This window comes from Boeremia exigua (assembly GCF_020726555.1).
Source record: "Boeremia exigua strain MPI-SDFR-AT-0100 chromosome Unknown C7974scaffold_8, whole genome shotgun sequence".
In the NCBI taxonomy this organism is placed as follows: domain Eukaryota; kingdom Fungi; phylum Ascomycota; class Dothideomycetes; order Pleosporales; family Didymellaceae; genus Boeremia; species Boeremia exigua.
The window spans coordinates 1,608,584-1,626,306 of NW_025763525.1; the positions used below are offsets into that span (position 1 = coordinate 1,608,584).

General features: G+C 51.5%; 6 protein-coding genes across 6 annotated transcripts; 5 read left to right on the forward strand and 1 right to left on the reverse strand.

Moving 5' to 3' along the window:
* Window positions 1-1,263: 1,263 nt before the first annotated feature.
* On the forward strand, window positions 1,264-2,896 carry C7974DRAFT_314920 (aspartate kinase-like protein; the record flags this gene model as incomplete). Its single annotated transcript, XM_046138480.1, has 2 exons — window positions 1,264-2,749; window positions 2,799-2,896. 2 exons carry the CDS (start codon window positions 1,264-1,266, stop codon window positions 2,894-2,896), a joined length of 1,584 nt encoding a protein of 527 aa, XP_045995710.1.
* Window positions 2,897-3,245: 349 nt separating this feature from the next.
* C7974DRAFT_457382 (uncharacterized protein) lies at window positions 3,246-7,212 on the forward strand (the record flags this gene model as incomplete). Its single annotated transcript, XM_046146053.1, has 4 exons — window positions 3,246-5,241; window positions 6,232-6,398; window positions 6,459-6,540; window positions 6,588-7,212. 4 exons carry the CDS (start codon window positions 3,246-3,248, stop codon window positions 7,034-7,036), a joined length of 2,694 nt encoding a protein of 897 aa, XP_045995711.1. The 3' UTR covers window positions 7,037-7,212.
* Window positions 7,213-7,625: 413 nt separating this feature from the next.
* Window positions 7,626-8,260, forward strand: C7974DRAFT_426016 (uncharacterized protein; the record flags this gene model as incomplete). The annotated part of the gene is made up of 3 exons (XM_046144504.1): window positions 7,626-7,661; window positions 7,710-7,800; window positions 7,868-8,260. The coding sequence occupies 3 exons, from the start codon at window positions 7,626-7,628 to the stop codon at window positions 8,197-8,199; spliced, it is 459 nt and encodes a 152-aa protein (XP_045995712.1). The 3' UTR covers window positions 8,200-8,260.
* A 687-nt stretch (window positions 8,261-8,947) lies between these two features.
* C7974DRAFT_398090 (SNF2 family N-terminal domain-containing protein) lies at window positions 8,948-12,167 on the reverse strand. The gene is made up of 9 exons (XM_046142274.1): window positions 11,787-12,167; window positions 10,968-11,514; window positions 10,810-10,911; window positions 10,736-10,764; window positions 10,489-10,689; window positions 10,404-10,437; window positions 10,174-10,355; window positions 9,265-10,126; window positions 8,948-9,212 (listed from the first exon to the last, which is right to left on the reverse strand). Exons 1-9 carry the CDS (start codon window positions 11,989-11,991, stop codon window positions 8,981-8,983), a joined length of 2,394 nt encoding a protein of 797 aa, XP_045995713.1. The 5' UTR covers window positions 11,992-12,167; the 3' UTR covers window positions 8,948-8,980.
* A 41-nt stretch (window positions 12,168-12,208) lies between these two features.
* Window positions 12,209-16,214, forward strand: C7974DRAFT_220170 (C2H2 domain-containing protein). Its single transcript, XM_046137154.1, has 8 exons — window positions 12,209-12,971; window positions 13,018-13,210; window positions 13,260-13,697; window positions 13,744-14,349; window positions 14,402-14,513; window positions 14,587-14,847; window positions 14,897-15,631; window positions 15,678-16,214. Exons 1-8 carry the CDS (start codon window positions 12,426-12,428, stop codon window positions 15,922-15,924), a joined length of 3,138 nt encoding a protein of 1,045 aa, XP_045995714.1. The 5' UTR covers window positions 12,209-12,425; the 3' UTR covers window positions 15,925-16,214.
* On the forward strand, window positions 16,192-17,723 carry C7974DRAFT_220205 (ankyrin repeat-containing domain protein). The gene is made up of 2 exons (XM_046137156.1): window positions 16,192-16,457; window positions 16,505-17,723. The coding sequence occupies exon 2, from the start codon at window positions 16,505-16,507 to the stop codon at window positions 17,498-17,500; it is 996 nt and encodes a 331-aa protein (XP_045995715.1). The 5' UTR covers window positions 16,192-16,457; the 3' UTR covers window positions 17,501-17,723.

Here is a 17,723-nt window from a genome sequence, read left to right on the forward strand (position 1 = left end):
ATTACACATTTGGAGAGCAGAATCCCCTCTCGCGCAGCAAGGCTGTTCCCAGGTGGAATCATCACACTGGAGAACGAATCCGTGTTTCATACCCTCTTCTCCAAAAAGTGTCAAGGACTGTCGAAGAATCTCAGCATTGGCAGCCCTGCAACATTCGATCACATCTCGTGCATGACCTCTTCCACGCTAGAGATTGCGGTGCAGAGCAAAGGTGAGTGTATTATAAGGTTTGTCTATTGCTGCCGGTGACCACCGGGTCTGAGGATACCCCCTATTAACTTCGCAGCTTCTCATCACGATCACACCGCGTTTGTGACCTCTGCGGCGCTAGGAAATGCAGGGCAGACCTGCATCAAAGTGCGTGGTCTGTCACTAACCACTTTTTGTCGTCCCAAATCTCGTTATACCTTCATCTACATGCAGAGTGCACGAAGGTGCGTGGTATGTGCTTCGGCGATTAATGTTTCTTCCTTCCAGAAGCTTCACCGACTGGAACATGCAGATAGTCATGCATCTTGGAGTCAAGTCGTTTCTAGTCTCCCATGCGCAGCATTGACATGCCGTCTCAAGTTGAAAGGTCGCGCGCGGTCTCGCTGAGGCTGTCGTGCTATGTAGTGACCATGGAAGTACCGCACCTTGGTCACGTGGAACGGGCAACGAAGTACCTCAGACGGGCTACGATCAGTCACACAAAGGAGCTATGCTGGCTGGTAAGTCTTCTAGGAAGACGCTGCTTCTGGAAGGTGACCTCTGATACCTACTCCGCGGTATGAAGCACCGAGGCCCTGGTAGATCAAACGAGCTGCAAGGTCCCGCACGGCTCGGCACCCTAGCCCTCGGCACTTCGGCGATGGCCCGAATGCACGACTTGCCAAAAGAACTGTTGCCAGCAGGCGTGCCTGTGCGTAGCACAGAGGACGAGCTGTCGGCGGGCACGGCGATACCTAGCTCACGATAGGGCATGTGAATCAACAGCGTTACTAACGGATGGTCGGGCTGGCCTCCGCAAGCCTGCGAATTTTCTTCTGCCGACATGTGCGGATTGCACGCTCGGCCGGAAAAGGCGCTGGCGCTGCATTAGCCACCGACAGCGGAAGAAAGAAGAGTCAGGCCCCACCACGCCGTACCACGTTCTCAAAGGCCCTCTCCCCTCGCACACGTCACTCACACATTCAATTGCTGCATATCGCGGATATTGCCAACATCTACACCACCCATTATCGAACCACGGTCCCACCACTGCCACAACCACACGCGCCCATCATGTCTGCAGTCACCAACGGTCACAGGAGCGAGGTCGAGCGGATAGCGAACCACACCGAGGAGAAGCACCTGCCGGGCGGCTGGGTGGTACTGAAGTTTGGCGGCACGAGCGTGGGCAAGTTCGCGGAGAACATTGCGGGCATCGTCAAGGCCGGCAACCAGACCGACCGCGCCGCCATTGTGTGTTCAGCGCGCAGCACCAAGAACAAGACGGAGGGCACCACCAACCGCCTGCTGCGCACCGCCCGCGCCGCCGAGAAGCAAGGCCACCGTGGCTACGACGACATTGTCGAGGCCATCCGCGCCGACCACGTGCAGGCCGCCGCTGCCACGCTGCGCAGCGCCGACATCCTCGCAGCCTTCACTGCCGACGTCGACGCCGAGTGCGAGAGCCTGACCAAGATCCTCGAGTCGGCGCAGCACCTGGAGGAGGTCACCAGCCGCGCTGAGGACAAGATCATTGCCAAGGGCGAGAAGCTCAGCTGCCGCTACATGGCCGCTCTGCTCAATGACCGCGGCACACCTGCCCAATTCGTTGATCTCGCCGACATCGTCACCTTCCACACCCCGAAGAAGGGCCTAAATGAGCAGTTCTATGCAGACCTCGCTGCGGCCCTGGCCCGCGAGGTGGAGGCGTGCGGCGACAAGGTGCCCGTCATCACGGGCTTCTTTGGCAACGTGCCCGGCGGCCTGCTGAACTCAATTGGGCGTGGCTACACCGACCTGTGCGCTGCCCTGGTTGCCGTCGGCATCAAGGCCAGGGAGCTGCAGATCTGGAAGGAGGTCGATGGCATCTTCACCGCCGATCCTCGCAAGGTCCCCACTGCGGCTCTGCTCCCCAGCGTCACGCCCTCCGAGGCTGCTGAGCTGACCTTCTACGGCTCCGAGGTTATCCACCCCTTCACTATGGAGCAGGTCATTCGAGCCCGCATCCCCATCCGCATCAAGAATGTCATGAATCCGCGTGGTGCTGGCACCATCATCTTTCCCGATAACTTGAAGACGCTGGGATCACACTCTCCGCTTCGGGACGGCCTTTTCCGTACCCGCTCTTCGAGCGTTCTGACCTCGCTGAACACGCCCAAGCGCCCCACTGCTGTCACTATCAAGCACAACATTGTTGTTCTGAACGTCCACAGCAACAAGCGCACGCGTGCCCACGGCTTTTTGATGAACATCTTCAGCATCCTCGACCGTTGGCACTTGTCGGTGGACCTCATCTCTTCCTCTGAGGTACATGTTTCAATGGCCTTGCACTCCGAATCTGCTCTGCTGAGCGGCGGTGGCGAAGACGAGTATAGAATCCAGGACAAGGACCTTCAAGGTGCCGTCAACGATCTCGGCGAATTGGGTGCGATTGACATTGTGCCTGATATGGCCATTGTAAGCTTGGTCGGAAAGCAGCTCAAGAACATGATTGGCATCAGTGGCAAGTTCTTCAGCGTGCTTGGTAAGAATAACATCAACATCGAGATGATCTCGCAGGGTAAGTTACTCCAGGCCACGATCGTCAAAGCAAACCTAACATCTTCCAGGTGCTAGCGAGATCAACATCTCTTGTGTCATTGAGGAGCGCGAGGCAGACCGCGCTCTCAACGTTGTCCACACAAATCTTTTCACTTTCCTCGAATAGACATGCATTGCATCAACGGAGTTGGATACCATATCAATCATCTACCTGTCTTCTCAGAAGACATGATTTATCAAAGCCCTATATTACCTGCCTCCACTTTCTTATTTCCTCTTGAAGTTTCCAGAAACAGGGTTCTATGTCGTCCATGTCCCTTCTCATTAGACTCTCAGGACCAAGTGAAGGGCGCAAGGACTCATCTTCCAAAGCCCTGCGTGGTCGCATCGAAGTTCCCTTTCACCTCGAGTCCTGCTAGCACACGCTAAATTCCCTGTTTGCTCTCTGCCTAACCCACCCTCCCCAAAACCACTACCTTGCCTATACTGTTTGCTGACCTGCGCGCGCAACCAAAATGGATCCAGGAATCGGACTCATCGTGAACAGCATGGTTCCCAGTGAGCCAGGAGTGCCTAAGCTCCGACCGAAATCGACACTCCAGCTACCTGATGGCTTTTGCGAAAAACCGCACGTGCGTTATGCACTCAAGTACATGACCGACCCCGAGCAACGAGAGAGGGCTTTGGAAGTAGCTATGGCTTGGAAACAGAAGTTCGCAACTGGAAACTGGAAGTCCGTCATTGCTGCAATCGAGGCCGCAAGGAAGGAGGACAAGGTTCGCTCAGTCCTATATGACGCCGAACAGGACCATGTGCAATCACCTGTTCACTTAGCAATGAGACCACGCGCTATGACCGCAGCATCAGCACCCGCAGTGCCACAAGCAAGTCCCCAGTCAGTGTCGTGGCCCGCTGGCCTGACGCGCCAGCACACTGCAAGCGCTTCGCTATCTTTGCGACGCACTCCAAGAACTAGCATGCCAAGAGCGTGCCGTTGGGATGTCATAACTTCAGGACCTGTGACACCTCTTTCGCCAATGCCACTGGGTAACTCCTTCTCCGGAAATGGGTTCTGGACTACGCCTCCAACACAGATCGAAGAAGACGAAGTGAGTACACTTGTGCCGGATACAGAAACCGAGCCAACAACTTTGACCGCGCCAAGCGATCCAGAGGCGTGCAAAGCCTACACGACAGTCAAGGATGAAATCGATTCACTTGCTCGCAAGTACTGCCTCGAGCGTTTGCACACGCTCGCCTCCGATGCTTATCTTCCGCCTACAATGATTAAGCGGAAAGACGTGCTAGACGCTGCGACAACGGTATTGCATGACCGATCTGTCATGCTGAAGACGGCTCTCATCGAAGACCTCCCAGCCAAATTACGGTGCCGTGCCGCTGAGGAGGTTGCGTTACGACGTGAACTGTGTATCAAAGACGAGCTGGAACTGTCCGAACAGAATGACTGGATGAACAACGAGACTCTAATGCCAGTTCCCAAAGTTCACGATAGCGACAAACAGACTGACTACGTATCACCCCCAATCCACTTAGTCGTCTCTATCTTGGACGAACAACGCGAAGCAATTCGCATGTTTCGCAAGCAGCGTGGAAGCAGTGACCTGGAGCTCGGCGGGATTGCCCTTGAAGCTGCTTGGGCACTGAGGGTATTGGAAGATGCGGAAGACCTCGTGGCCGCTGAGGGTGATGGCTTGAGTAGTGTTGGTGACGAAGATGAGGGCTATAGCTACTCCAACTTCATGCGGAGTATAAGGAGCGAACTGAGTATAAGTTCGAGCTCGGAAGGGCCTGCATCGACGGTGGACAATCGTTCCAATACCGACCTCACCTCGCTCCGATCGCGCTCCAATACACAAAACACGTTTACCTCGATCAGAAGCCGAGATTTCCGTTTCTTCCAACGGTCGAGCACAAGTCCTCCGGAAGAGGTCCCGATCTTGAAGAGCTTCCACGAGTCAAAGGTTTCCAACAGCAGCAACGAGAATGGTGTCTCGCTACGGCGACGGTCGGCTCTTCACCGTTCAACGAGTACCACGAGCGAGATCCCAAGCAGCGAAGTCAGCCCGGAAGATCGAGAGTTCAGACACCGGGGTCCAAGCCTTGTAGATCTGGACAACTGGGCAGAAGAGCTAAAGAAGATGGAAACCATGCGAGCGGATCGACAGCGATCATCGGCCTCACATTGCCGTATACCTCGTCGTGAGTACAATCAGAGCGGTTCAGCGAACAACTCTCGCGCGACTGATTTCCAACCATCTCGCAGCTATCTATCCTTTTCCTCGGCATCATCAAGTTCAGAACAACCCAAGTCGCTCTTCCGCTCCCCTTACGACGAGCGCCCCATCTCCCAGTTGTCCTCCGGGAGCGGGTCCGTCCTTCGTCCCGCGACGCCCGACCACGAACACCGCCAGCGCAACTTGAGTGAAGCCTCCTTTAAAACGAACAGCCGCGATACCAGCAAAGTGTCATTACACGACTCTGTGCGTCGACGTCAGTACCTACGGTCTGAAAGTAGCGCTTCAGTAGCTTCGAAGAGTCCGACGAAGGCGGAGCAGGATGATTGGATGGGTGAACTACAGCGAATGGAAAGCTCTGAGCGTGGCAGGCAGGTGGATCAACGACGACGGGGATCTTATTTCTGAAACGCGAAGGCTAGAGGGAGTAAGGGTGGTGCTTGGAATTTGGTCGCTCCTGGTCTTGATCAAGTGCTATTCGGTGGCTGTCATTGCACACCGTTGGAAATCCGTATACTCTAGTTATCTTCAGGTTCGTTCGATAAGTGGTCTATTTGCAGTAGCTGTGGTCATCATTTGCTTTTGTTTGCCGCGCTGAGAACCTTTCGCTTCCTTGCGCCAACTGAGTCGTGCTGTGAGAGGAAAGTGTTTGGAGCGCTTAGTCTTGATGTGCTCAATCTTCCTTCGCAGTCATATTCTAAAGTTGCGTTGCTTTGAGGCCTTTGCAAGAGGTGCAAAGGGAAATCAAGGCAGCTACAAGCACTCTCTCGATTTTCAATGTCCGTAGTATTCCTGGCAGTATTCTAGCTGTGCCTCGTAACGCGCCTATGCGCGCACGCACCGTATTGGCAGCTTAGTAGACTGTGCTCGTTGGTTAACTGGTCTCAGCATGGCCCTCAGCTAAGTGAGTCTGGAGAATGTATGGGGATTCGCATGTACTAATGCTGAAGCAGATGTGTTTTCCTAGGCTGATCTAGAGCAAGGGAGGAGTTTTGTCAAACACCAGGCCTTCACCTTTGTCCACACCCGTTTAGATTCACAGTAAACAGCGGGACAGAGCGCTTCTGGCTGCGCTAGTCACCTGAAATTCATGGTTGCTGCCTACTATCACTATCTGGCTCCAAGTGGCGTCATTTGCCGCCCCAGAAATGTGCCAGTCTCTCACCTTCACCGCGCCAGTTGCGGCCCGAACGTCGCCCCGCCATAAAAGTCTGCTCACCCACACCTACTAACTCTTCCCTGTTAGCAACTCAACTCAACACTAGCATCACGCCCTACATCTTCCATTTCAACAAACTCATCTACAACTGGTATGGACTTCCCCATGCTGGTGCGGCGAGCTATGCTAATCACAAGACAGCTCGCAAACCCATCGCAAATATGGTGAACTGGACAGCAGACAAGGATCAAATCGTAAGTATCTCTTCTCACCTTTGGGGCTTAACCGTACTCGTGTATTGACTCGCTTCGCAGATCCTCGTTGGTATCTTCAAGTTCCATGACATCAAGAACTCGGCCCCGCTTCTTAACTATCTTACTAAGGAGATCGGTGATGGTAAGTCTATAATCTTTTGTACCGTTTGTTCTGCTAACACACTCAAGGCTGCACTCCCAAGGCCGTGAGCCACCGTCTCAGCAACTTGCGCAAGTCTGGCAAGCCTGTTGGCTCGACCACGACTCCCAAGAAGGCGTCTGTCGCTAGAGCTCCACGTACTCCGGCTTCCGGAGGCCGTGCTTCAGCCAAGAAGTCCGTCAACAAGGATGTCACCTCCGATGAGTCTGGTGGCGAGGAAGCTGTCCCGTCGCCTTTGGCCAGCCGCAAGCGTACACGTACGCGCACCCCGAAAACTCCGCCGAAGTACGCGGAGTCTGACGCTACCTCTGGCGATGATGATGAGGGTGAGGAGGAATTCAGCCCGGTCGTCAAGAAAGTCAAGACTGAGCCCGTTGACGATGAGGTCGCTGCTAGCACTGCGCTCGTGATTGCTCCGTCCGCTTCGCTTGAGGAAGAGGAGGACGAGGACGAGGACGAGGGTGTAGCCTTCATCTGAGAGCACAACTCTCACTTTCTTAGGACAGAAACAGCTCGGGGCCAGAATTTGGTCATGGTATCTTTGAGTTGTTTGACAGCTTGATGGTCTTGTCTTGAGAGTTTGCGTTTTCTACGTTGACACGCATTGTTTTGCAAACCCCATCAATCAAATTGGATATCAGTCCATCTGCCAAGAAGTTAATCAAAGTCTCTACGCTCGCGCTCAAAATTTTGAAGCACATTGGATCAAGTGATTCACGCTGAACTCGTAATCGTTCTCTGTATCAGATTGACCTTGATCAAAACCCGATCATTGCAAGGCGAACGCAGGAACCCTAAGGGTGGGGATGTTTCATTCTCACCTTCACTTTTGGTTCAACCGGCGTGCACGCCTAGACTGCCCTGGAAGCGCCGTATCTCGTCCCCATGAGATATAAGAAGGGGTGAGGCCCCGCCAACTCCTAGCTCTTCCTCCACACCCGACCACTGTGATCGTATTTCCTGGCTCCCATCTTCCAACTTTGAACTCGAGGTACCAGGGTTCCTAATCATGAAGGGTCACTCTCGCTAATGTTCTCAGTCTCCAAAAACGCAACTACGTCGCCACAATGTCCAAGAAGTGGACTCCCGAGCTTGATTCGATTGTGCGCCTCTCCTCGCCTTTCTTCATCCACATACTAATCACACTCCAGCTCCTTCACGGCGTCTTCGAAGAGTGCCAGATCTCCTTCGGCAAGGCCCTTTGCGAGAAGATCGCCGAGCGCGTCCGCAACGCCGGCATCGGTTTGTCTCCCCTGCACCTCTCATCTCGTTCCAACACACCGTTACACACGCGCTAACACCCTCGCAGCAGGCTTCACGGAGTGCACTCCCAAGGCCGTTGAGAACCGCTTGTACTCGTGGAAGAAGAAGAACGCCACCACGTCCACCGGTGCGGGCACTCCAGACGACACTCCTGTTCCCACTCCCAAGAAAGCGGCGGCGAAGCCCAAGAAAGACCCCACCACGCCTAAGACGCCGCGTGCGAAGAAGGGCGCAAAGAAGGCCGAAGACGCTGGCGAGGGAGGCGAGGACGACATGAACAAGAGCAAGAGCCCCACAGCTGGTCGCAAGCGCGCTGCTGGTAGCGAGGAGGAGCACTCAGATAAGAAGGTGAAGCTTGAGCCTACCGAGGAGGAATAGAAGGAGGTCTAAGGGCTATTGAGAAGCCCGTGGTGCGAGATTGATGGGCAGACTGGATAACACAATTGGGGTCCTGGCATTCGATCAACAAACATGGCAATGTGGATAAGGGATTTGGACGGTATGGCGACATCTTTTGTGGATTGGCCGGACTTGATCAGGGTCTTTGCCCACACTTTACGTTGCATATTCTGGCGATTAATGAAACGAATCGGGATCTGCATCGTAGTTTCTCGTTACTTATGGTAAACTTTGCGAAATGGAGAGGAAGGCTGGATAATTACGCTAGTTCATAAGCAAGGCTGATACATCCATGAAGTTTTGAACGCCTGTGGTTACACTACGTCTTCCAGCATAGAAAACCCTTAGCTGAGATTCTAGTACACTGATGGTATCGTAGCGGGTACTTTTGACTCTTGTGTGTAAGAGAGTACTCATGGACAGACGAATATGGTATCGATAACCACAGACTGCCTTAGGCTAGAACAGAGGGACGCGTGCAGAAAAATCCCTAGCCGGCCTTGACTAGGTTCGACATCTCGAGCTTTCTGTCTTGAAGCTTCTGCATAGACTAGGTTCATCAGCCACAGCCACTTGGAAAACAAAATCAATGGCTTACCTGTTCCACGGACTTATCCACCACATAGCGAGTGACAAGTACTGCTTGTGTCTGACCAAGGCGTAGAGCGCGAGCGATGGCTTGGTTCTCGACGGATGGATTCCATTGAGGTTCGACGATGAAGACTCTGTTTGCAACAGCAAGGTTCAAGCTAGCTGTGTGTCAGAGAGCACTGCGGATGAAGAGAATGTGTACACACCCCACAGCCCCAGTCCCAGTTGTCATGATCAGAACGTGTAGATCAGGACTGCGCTCGAATTCTTCCAAAATCTTCTCGCGTTTGTTTGTAGGATAATCGCCGTCAATTCGCTGGACATTCTTGGAGGTGAGCTTCTCTCTTTTCAGATACAGCTGGATCAAGTCTAGCGTTCTCGTCCAACAGGTGAATATGATGCTAGCATATAGTCAGCTCTAGATTCTACAAACAAACAAATGTGACATCTCACCTTTTGGTCGTAGCGATATCTTTCATCACATCACCCACAAGTGCTTCCATCTTCGAGGACTTACCTGCCGCTCGGAAGTACATATCTTCTTGTGAGTGCCCCTTCTGCTTTTTTGGATACTTCGAGGTGTTCCACAGGGAAGAACACAAAGGACAGCTTGTTGCGAGGTGGTCTTCAGTATTTTGACTGCTTTGCTCGAGACATTCGGAACATAGCGTATGCCTGCAGTTCTCTTCATACCGACGAAACATAGATCCGAGGCCAAACAGGGGCATTGTCTGGCGACACGCAGAACAGGTGGCTTCGCCATGGCTTCCCATACCAATTTCTTTGGCTTCCCTTTCGTCTAATAGGTAGAGTTTGCGACGGCTCCAAGAGAACGCCTGCTGCCATGTACCATGGTTACATATGATACGAAGCTGTAACTGGATCTGGAACTGACTGAGCGTGCTTCTCTGATCAAAGACTCCCACTTGGTTTTTGATAGCCCTAAACATGATTTCGCGGGTCTGTTCGTACTGAGCACGCTCTTCAGGTGAGAGCTTGATTTCATGAATGCGGCTCTCCGGATCAGGTAAATGAAGAAGATCCTTGGTACGGCGGAGACACATCGAGTCGAGGAGAAGGGTGAATCGTTCGACGGAGAGCTGTCGGCGCTTTCCGCCCTCTGCGAAGGGAACAGAGATAGCTTTTTTGAACTCACCAATGTTGTGTAGCGGGCTGATTTTGAGGAAAGAAAACAATGCACCGATGTCTTCCAGGCGGTTTTGTATTGGGGTGCCCGTCAGACACCATCTTGCTCTCGCTTGGATATCCGCCACACTCCGGTTGAGACCAGTGTTTTGTCGACGGATGATGTGAGCTATGATTGAATCAGAAGCATTGCGATTGAGAGCACACTAGACGTACCTTCATCAAGAACCAATCTGTACCATTCAATTTGATTTAGAAAGCTCTTCCCGTTAGAATAATCAGATGCAAGCGTATGATACGTGGTAATGACGAGGTCAACATCGCGCAGCGTATCCACAGAGCACCTCCGATTCTGTCCATGATATTTGAGAGTCGTCAATGTGTTTTCATCGAAGTGTCTGGTCAAATCAGCGATAGAGTCGTTGCAAATTTAGACGTAATCATACTTCGCAAGTTCTTGGAACCATTCGTTGATCATCACTACGTCTTGAGCTTAGTCGGAATCGTTCAGGGCAGTATCGTAAAACTTACAGTCTGAGGAGGCTACGATCAGTGTGGCTTTTGATCGACCATTTGACGCACCGGCGCTTTGTGACAATGCTCTTGCTTCCGATGCCCAGATATGCGCCATATCAAGCGTGCGAAGAATCAGAGCTAGCATTGACAGTGATTTTCCCATGCCCATCTCATCAGCCAAAATACCACCGCCTGTCTCTGTGTGATCAAGCCTGCCTATAATTTTCAGCCTTTGTAGAGATACGTGTATCCGACTGCTTACTAGTTCTGCCTGTAACGGCATGACGATAACTACATAGTTAGCTACATTACCTGAAGACGACTCGAAGCACGTACGCTGGTTGTCCTTCGATTTCAGTTGGCACCCAGAGTTGGTACCTTTCTGGAATTGGGCCATTCTCTCGTTGCGACATGAACTCCAATGCAGTTTTCTGATGACTAATCAAATCAGATGAGCAACAATTGCAAGGAAAGAAGGGGAGGCAACAACATACTTCAGCAAGGGTCTTCGTAAACGTTGGTGCCCTTCCAGACCTGTTAGATTTTCGTTGCGAGTAAGAGATGAGTACACATTGGCAACGACTTCCTGAAAATGTTCGTCAGTGGTCGTGCCGTCGTTGGGTTCTTCAGATGTGACGTTCGTAGTTGGAACGGCGTTGGAATCTTCTGCGAATACTAGCATGTGTGGGTTTTCGTATACAGTACCATCTCGAATATAGTCCGGGAGCTGTAGATAAAATTTGTTCTGCGATAGCTCTTGACCAGCACTGTGAGCGGAGATGCGAGGGCCGTAAACGTTCATTTGAGCTCTTATGACAGCCTCTTGGCCTTTGGTCGCTCTGCCGAGGGTTTCTCGTGTACTTCTGGTAGGTACGAAGACTTCAAACTCAAGTTGAAGCTGCTGCTCCTTCATATCAGTCAGAGCTTTCTCCATCCGTGCATTGACATGCCCAAAGATATGGCCATCCGCAAATGTGACTAGATACTGTGAATCAACTTCACTCAAGTGTAACTGGGTATGACCAGTGATTGGACCTGTCGCTGTCGCAATCAGCTTTTTGTCTAGCGCTAGCATGTCGCCGGAAAGTTTGATAGAAGACCGGAAAATCTGCAGTACTGTTAGAGATACAATTCGATGCGGTGATGTCGGATTATCCTCACCGTTCCATAGCATACATACTCAGCTGAAGTCGGCAAATCATCTTGTGTAGTATTGCATTGCTCAGTGCCTTCAGGCGTCCCCCCATCAAAATCTGACTCGAGGCAGGATTGGACAGCAGTGTTATCGAGGAGTGGTAAAGGTGCGAGATTACCGTCATAGTCCCATATCTGCATCGACAACAAATGGTCGATGTTCACAGGATCCAGAGGACTGTATACACCGTGCTCTTGAGATGAGTCCTCAATACTTGCATATCCTCTGTAGTCTCCATTATACTGATCCCAATCTTCAGGTACGGTACGTGCGCGATAGAAATCGTGATCATCGCTATCGTTGAGCATGTGCTTGAGGGACATGATGGACGCGAAACATCAGTGACGTGGAGCGGCGGCTTGGCGTGGTGGGGCAAATTGGGGCACCTATACTTGTTGAAGTTCTCACGTTCTCTGCTCACGACGTGTACACCTGGACAGAGCGGTCTGAAGTGCTGGTATAAATGATCGGGAATGCGCAGCATGGAGGCAAAATGCCTGGATACCGTGTGTGGGGCTGTATCTCCTGGCGGCGCGTACGCCACCGCATCGTGTGCAGGCTGTAGGCGTCCACAGCCTTGCTCCGCCCCCAAGTCCTCCAGCGCCCCCTAACTCTCCGTCTCTGAGAACTGGAAGCCCGTCTCAGTATCATGACATTTGCGCTTCCTTTTACAAAAACTTGATACTTCAGCTCCAAGCTATCCTAGTGACACCTTTGGATTAAGTGTTTGCGTAAATTCACGCAAGGCTGGCCGATAATGAGAACCTCACCATCCCTGCATCAAAGCAGTCGCTCGTCGACTGGCGCTCTTTCGCAACAAGCCACCCTGTTGGCGACTGCTGCATCCACACAATGCTCATCTCCAAATAACTCCTCGAGCCTTTCTTCTTCAACGCCTAACTCTACCTCCACTCCCACGGCCGCCAATGCAGGCGCTTTTGAAAACGCAATTTCGAAACGCCAACTTGCACAAGCCAATAGTGTCTTTCCCGCTTCAATTCCCTCGCTCTCATCAGTTCCTCAAAAGTGTCCGAGCAGTAAGGTCGCGAGAGCTATCCGAGAATTCAAGAATCGTTTACTCGGTAACGAAGTTCTGGATTTCAAGAATACAACGGTCGAGGACTTACGCCGAGAGATGCGACGGATTCAATTGGAGCAAGAAGGTCGTAGAGACTTAGTGAATATGCGTCGCATACAGGGATGCATTGAAGCTATGGATAGTTTCGGCAAAGTCATTGAGGTCTTCCTGAACGTCTCCGAGGCCGTTGCGTTCATCTGGGGACCGATGAAATTCTTACTCATAGTGAGTCGCATTGCTCCAGCTGAAAATTCCAATCTGATATCTGGAGACTGCCAGCACAGTTCTCGAGTCCTTCGAAACGCTCTTAGATGCCTACGAGCAAATTGGCGATCAAATGCCGTTGCTGAAGAGTTATGAGAGCCTCTTCAGCGATGACGATTTGTTGAAAGGGGCACTCGAGCTCATGTATGTCGACATACTGAACTTCCACGAGAAGGCAGTTCCATTCTTCCGTGGTAGAGGTCAGTCCACATTTCTGAAGTCCCAAATGCCACAAAACTTACTCTCCAGTCTGGAAACACTTCTTCCGATCAATGTGGAACGACTTCAGCACGAAGTTCGGTGGCATCCTCAAAAGTCTTGGTCGCCACAAGAACTTCGTCGATAATTGCGCTCAGCGCGCACAGTACCAACTGTACCAGCACGATATCGCCGATATGAAGGCAACCAGTTTGGTTCGTTATCAGCAATACGAGCAAGATGCACAAGGCATGAACGCAAGGCTCGACGAACTGGTGGCTGAAGAGCGAGTGAAGAGGACCAAAGCTGTAATCCAATGGCTAGCTGCTAGTCAACAGCCAATACAAGATCACGAAATTTATTGTCAGATCCGGGCCGAGTTCCCAAGGACTGCTCACTGGATATTGAAACGAGCATACATCAACGACTGGATAGAACGCACTGTCCCAAGCACGCCATTGCTGTGGCTGCATGGTATTCCCGGTGCAGGTGAGCATCCATCACTAATCTGGTGAAATTGGCTCACGATGAATAGGAAAAACAATACTTGCCTCTGCCATCATTGACAAATGCAAAGCACAACCCGATTTCGCCACTGCCTTCTACTACTGTCATAGCGACGACCAAACGAACAGCTCGGCGGTAGGAATACTTAAGGGAATCACACAGCAGCTTCTGGACCACGATGCTGGTCTCTTACCTCCGTGCTATAGGCGTTACAAATCGAGTGGAGAGCCCGTCCTGCGATCACTCAGCCAAGCTATTAGTTTGCTCAAAGATCTGTGCACCATCCTTCCAAAGGTGTACATCGTCCTTGACGGTCTTGACGAATGTGAACAGGTGGAGAGAAAGCAAGCGATGGATGCTCTCATGCATATTTTAGATGAGTGCGAAAAGAGCGATCCCGGTAAATTTCGTGTTCTTTTTATCAGTCAGAATTTTGCAGACATCAAACGAGTGCTGTATTGCTCTTCACAGTCCAGGCCAGCACCGCAAACGATCCAACTTTCGCATACAGACAATGAGGATGACATCAATGCCTACGTAGGGACCTGGGTCAGTCAGATTGCTGCGAAGTATGAACCCTTTAACGATGACATGGTGGAATACCTTAGAAATTTGACTGTGCGTAACGCAAAAGGTTAGCACCTCCCCGAACTCCTCACGGCAGCCTGTTTAATATGATCAAATAGGGATGTTCCTGTACGCAAGACTCGTCATGGAAAATCTTTATGCACAGCCCACACGTGAGGATTTAATGGAAGGCATCCGACAAGACAACTTCCCGCAAGGGCTCAAGGGAGCGTAGGTACCCGACGTAGCCTAAGGCTTCAATATGCTACTTTTTCTTTACGTTTGATTTACTGAAGCTTGCCAGATACGAACGAATTCTCCGACACATGAAGCACATCTCCTCGGACGGAGAATGGGACAAAGCCAAAAAGCTACTTGGCTGGATGATCTGCGCAAAACGCCGATTGACATGGAAAGAGATACAAGTCGCACTATCTATTGATTTGGACGCGGAAACGATCGAGTATGATGGTCGGCATCTTCGGACACATATTCATGACATTTGTGGATCACTTGTTCTGTTGAACGGTGATCGTGTGTCTCTGGTACACAGCACCGCAAGAACGTAGGTTGAAAGAGCTTCCATACACCCACTCACGTCTAACACTACACAGGTACATTACAACAGTTCATGCCGACATTCATGAACCGTCAATCGAATGCGAGCTGGCCACGCTCTGCCTGCGTTATCTGACCTTTCCCTGTTTCGATATTGAGGCAGTGGACGACCAACAAGAGCTCAAGCAACTAGCCTTAGACGGCCACTTTGCTTTCCAGGACTATGCCATCGCGAAATGGTATTACCACGTCAATGCGTTCGTGAATAGTGGAGCTCGGTTTATGTCCGAGGCGGTTGACCCTGACTCCCATCTCGAAGGAATGATGGAAGCCTTGGAGGATTTTACGGAGCGGTTTAGCGATGCCAATTGGGGCCAGAACATTGTGCAAGACTGTCGAGCAAACTGCACTGCGTTTGCAAATCTCCCGGTGCACGACAAACTAGTTGAGCTGACGAGTCATATTTACACCGTTCAGAAGAAAGGCTTCGATGCAAGGCACGAAGTCAGCATCAAGAGTTTGGCTGAAGCGTTGGAAAGAAATCGCAAGATACTTGAAGAACTGCCCTCATCACCACGATTCAGTCAAAACGACCTCGACAAGTACTCCAGGTTTTATGACCACGAACGGCGTTTCAAGTGCAGTAAGATCACTTGCCGCTACTTCTCAGAAGGCTTCAGGGATCTTGGGGCCAGGAACAAACATCTGCATTTCCACACACGCCCTTTCCATTGCGACGTACCGGACTGCTTGGGAAGCGAAGGGTTTGTCAATCACGGTGACCTTCAAAGGTGAGTCAGACGAAGCGTCACAGGAGATGTTTCTGACTATGATAAGACACATGCGAGCTTTTCATCCCGAGATGAGTGATCTTGCAGAGACTTTCAACTCCATTTCCAAACCGCCTGCGAAAAGCGACCATGCTTGTGCAATCTGCGGAAAGACCTTCACTCGTAGTTTCGCCCGTCGAAATCATGAGAATAGTCATCGCGGCGTGAGGCCGTTTCCATGCCCAGAATGCGGAAAGGCTTTCACACGACGTAACGACTTGGTCAGGCATCAGAAACTCCACGAGCGTACATAGCCACCCTGGCCCCCACACGGGTCAGCCACCACATTCGGTTAGCGCGGGCTGTGTCTGCATCAGCTAGGCAGAACACCGCGGATGAGCCCCGCTTTCAGTTCAAGAGCTTAAGTGTAGACCATCGTTCCCTCAGGTGAAAAGTTGCGTCTTCATTTCTCTACGACAATGCCCGGCTCGAGCGTCAGTCCAAACCCGGCCACCGGAAAGCGTGCACCCAATTTGTGGAAACAGGCGTATCAGGCTCTTAACGATGAAGACAAAGGCCGAGAAAGGCTACACAAGCTTAACGTCAAGCTGAAACAAGAGCTTGGGAAGCCAAAGTTGAAGTTAAGATCTGACGAAGGTTATCAGCAGCTACTGGGCATGATTCAAAGCGAGGCCCGCAAACTGGAAAGTAGAAAGGGAGTGGATAAAATTGGGCGAATCTGCAGCAACATGATGAAATTTCAAGATATTGTCTCAGCTGGTGCTGCCGTGGGGGGACCGTATGTCGCGATTCCTGCTGCAGCGTTGTTCTCTGTGTTCTCCGTAAGGTGATTACTCAGCCGTACGCAACGACCACAGCTGACCTGGTGATAAGATGAACGAGATCTACGTGGCTGAACGAGCAGCAATGTACGAGGTTGCGGAGACTGTCGCAGACTACGTTGTGATGAACCGGAAATCGCAGGAATGGACTACGATCCAAGCAAGTGACGATGCCGACATGCGCGAACTGAAAGAGAGCCTGCAATCCGTGTTCATAAGTCTGTACAAAGCTATCATCTTTGCAATCGCTCAGCTTATGACATCACTAAAAGGAGACTTCCAGTGGATCAAGAACGTCGCTAAGTATTACGACTGGGAGGGTCAGCTTGAAACCCTGAACAAGCGACAACATCGCATATCACAATTCATGCATTCAAAAGAGTGGCAAGAGGCAATAACACCATTACTGGCAAACAAACCGCAACTAAAGAGGCAACCCAAGAAAGCTATGGGCCCAGGGCCCCGCAATCCGCTCCACTGGGCCGCCGCGCTTGGTGTGCCAGAACAAGTCGCATTCTACGTGCAGAACAAGGAGTACCACATCAACGCCCTAACAAAGCAGAGTTGGACAGCTGCGCACTTGGCTGCAAGAGAAGGGCATACCAAGATACTGAAGCTGCTGTTGACTGTCCCCGACATCAATCTCTTTATCAAAAATCGCGAGGAACGCACTCCGCTGCACATCGCCGCTATTTACAACCGAAAATGGGCCGCAAAGGCCTTGCTCGAGCGAGATTGTAAACTACTCGGTCCGCGTGACAAGTGGAACCGTACAGCTTTTGCCATCGCGGCCGAGCAGGGGCACGTAAAGATCTTGGAGGTTCTGAAGGGGTTCGGACAGGACATGAACGAGGTTACTCTAAATCAAGGCTGGACTGCACTTCATCTGGCTGCAGAGAAGGGACACACAGACACCGTGAAGTGGTTACTGGAGAATGGGACCAAGAAGTTGACAAAGATAAAGAGTGGACCTGAAAAGGGGTTGACAGCGAGACAAATAGCCGAGCGGAAGGGGAAAGTCAAAGTGGTGGAGGTCCTTGGAGGATGATGTGGGAATAGAGAGATCATGACACAATGTGGCAGAAATTGGCACTAGAACTTTTATTTCTCGCCTTCCGTCCATACGTCTAAACCGGGTGACGTGATTGCCTACAGGCTCTTTGGCCTCGTCACCCTGGTTTGGGGATACCTACGTTATGTATGAATTTACTGCTAGTCACTATCGGCTGAGAATCAACCTAGTCCGAAATGCCGCGTGACCAATAGTAAGA

What these genes read in the sequence shown, in the direction of transcription:
- C7974DRAFT_398090 (XM_046142274.1), bottom strand. Translation starts at nt 11,991, where the DNA reads ATGTCCCTCAAGCACATGCTCAACGATAGCGATGATCACGATTTCTAT. An exon ending in TGCCGTTACAGGCAGAACTA is followed by an intron (nt 10,690 to 10,735) that starts GTAAGCAGTCGG and finishes TGAAAATTATAG; the next exon opens with GCAGGCTTGATCACACAGAG. An exon ending in CAGATTGGTTCTTGATGAAG is followed by an intron (nt 10,127 to 10,173) that starts GTACGTCTAGTG and finishes ATTCAATCATAG; the next exon opens with CTCACATCATCCGTCGACAA.
- C7974DRAFT_220170 (XM_046137154.1), top strand. Translation starts at nt 12,426, where the DNA reads ATGAGAACCTCACCATCCCTGCATCAAAGCAGTCGCTCGTCGACTGGC. An exon ending in CGATGAAATTCTTACTCATA is followed by an intron (nt 12,972 to 13,017) that starts GTGAGTCGCATT and finishes TGATATCTGGAG; the next exon opens with ACTGCCAGCACAGTTCTCGA. An exon ending in GTACACAGCACCGCAAGAAC is followed by an intron (nt 14,848 to 14,896) that starts GTAGGTTGAAAG and finishes AACACTACACAG; the next exon opens with GTACATTACAACAGTTCATG.
- C7974DRAFT_220205 (XM_046137156.1), top strand. Translation starts at nt 16,505, where the DNA reads ATGAACGAGATCTACGTGGCTGAACGAGCAGCAATGTACGAGGTTGCG.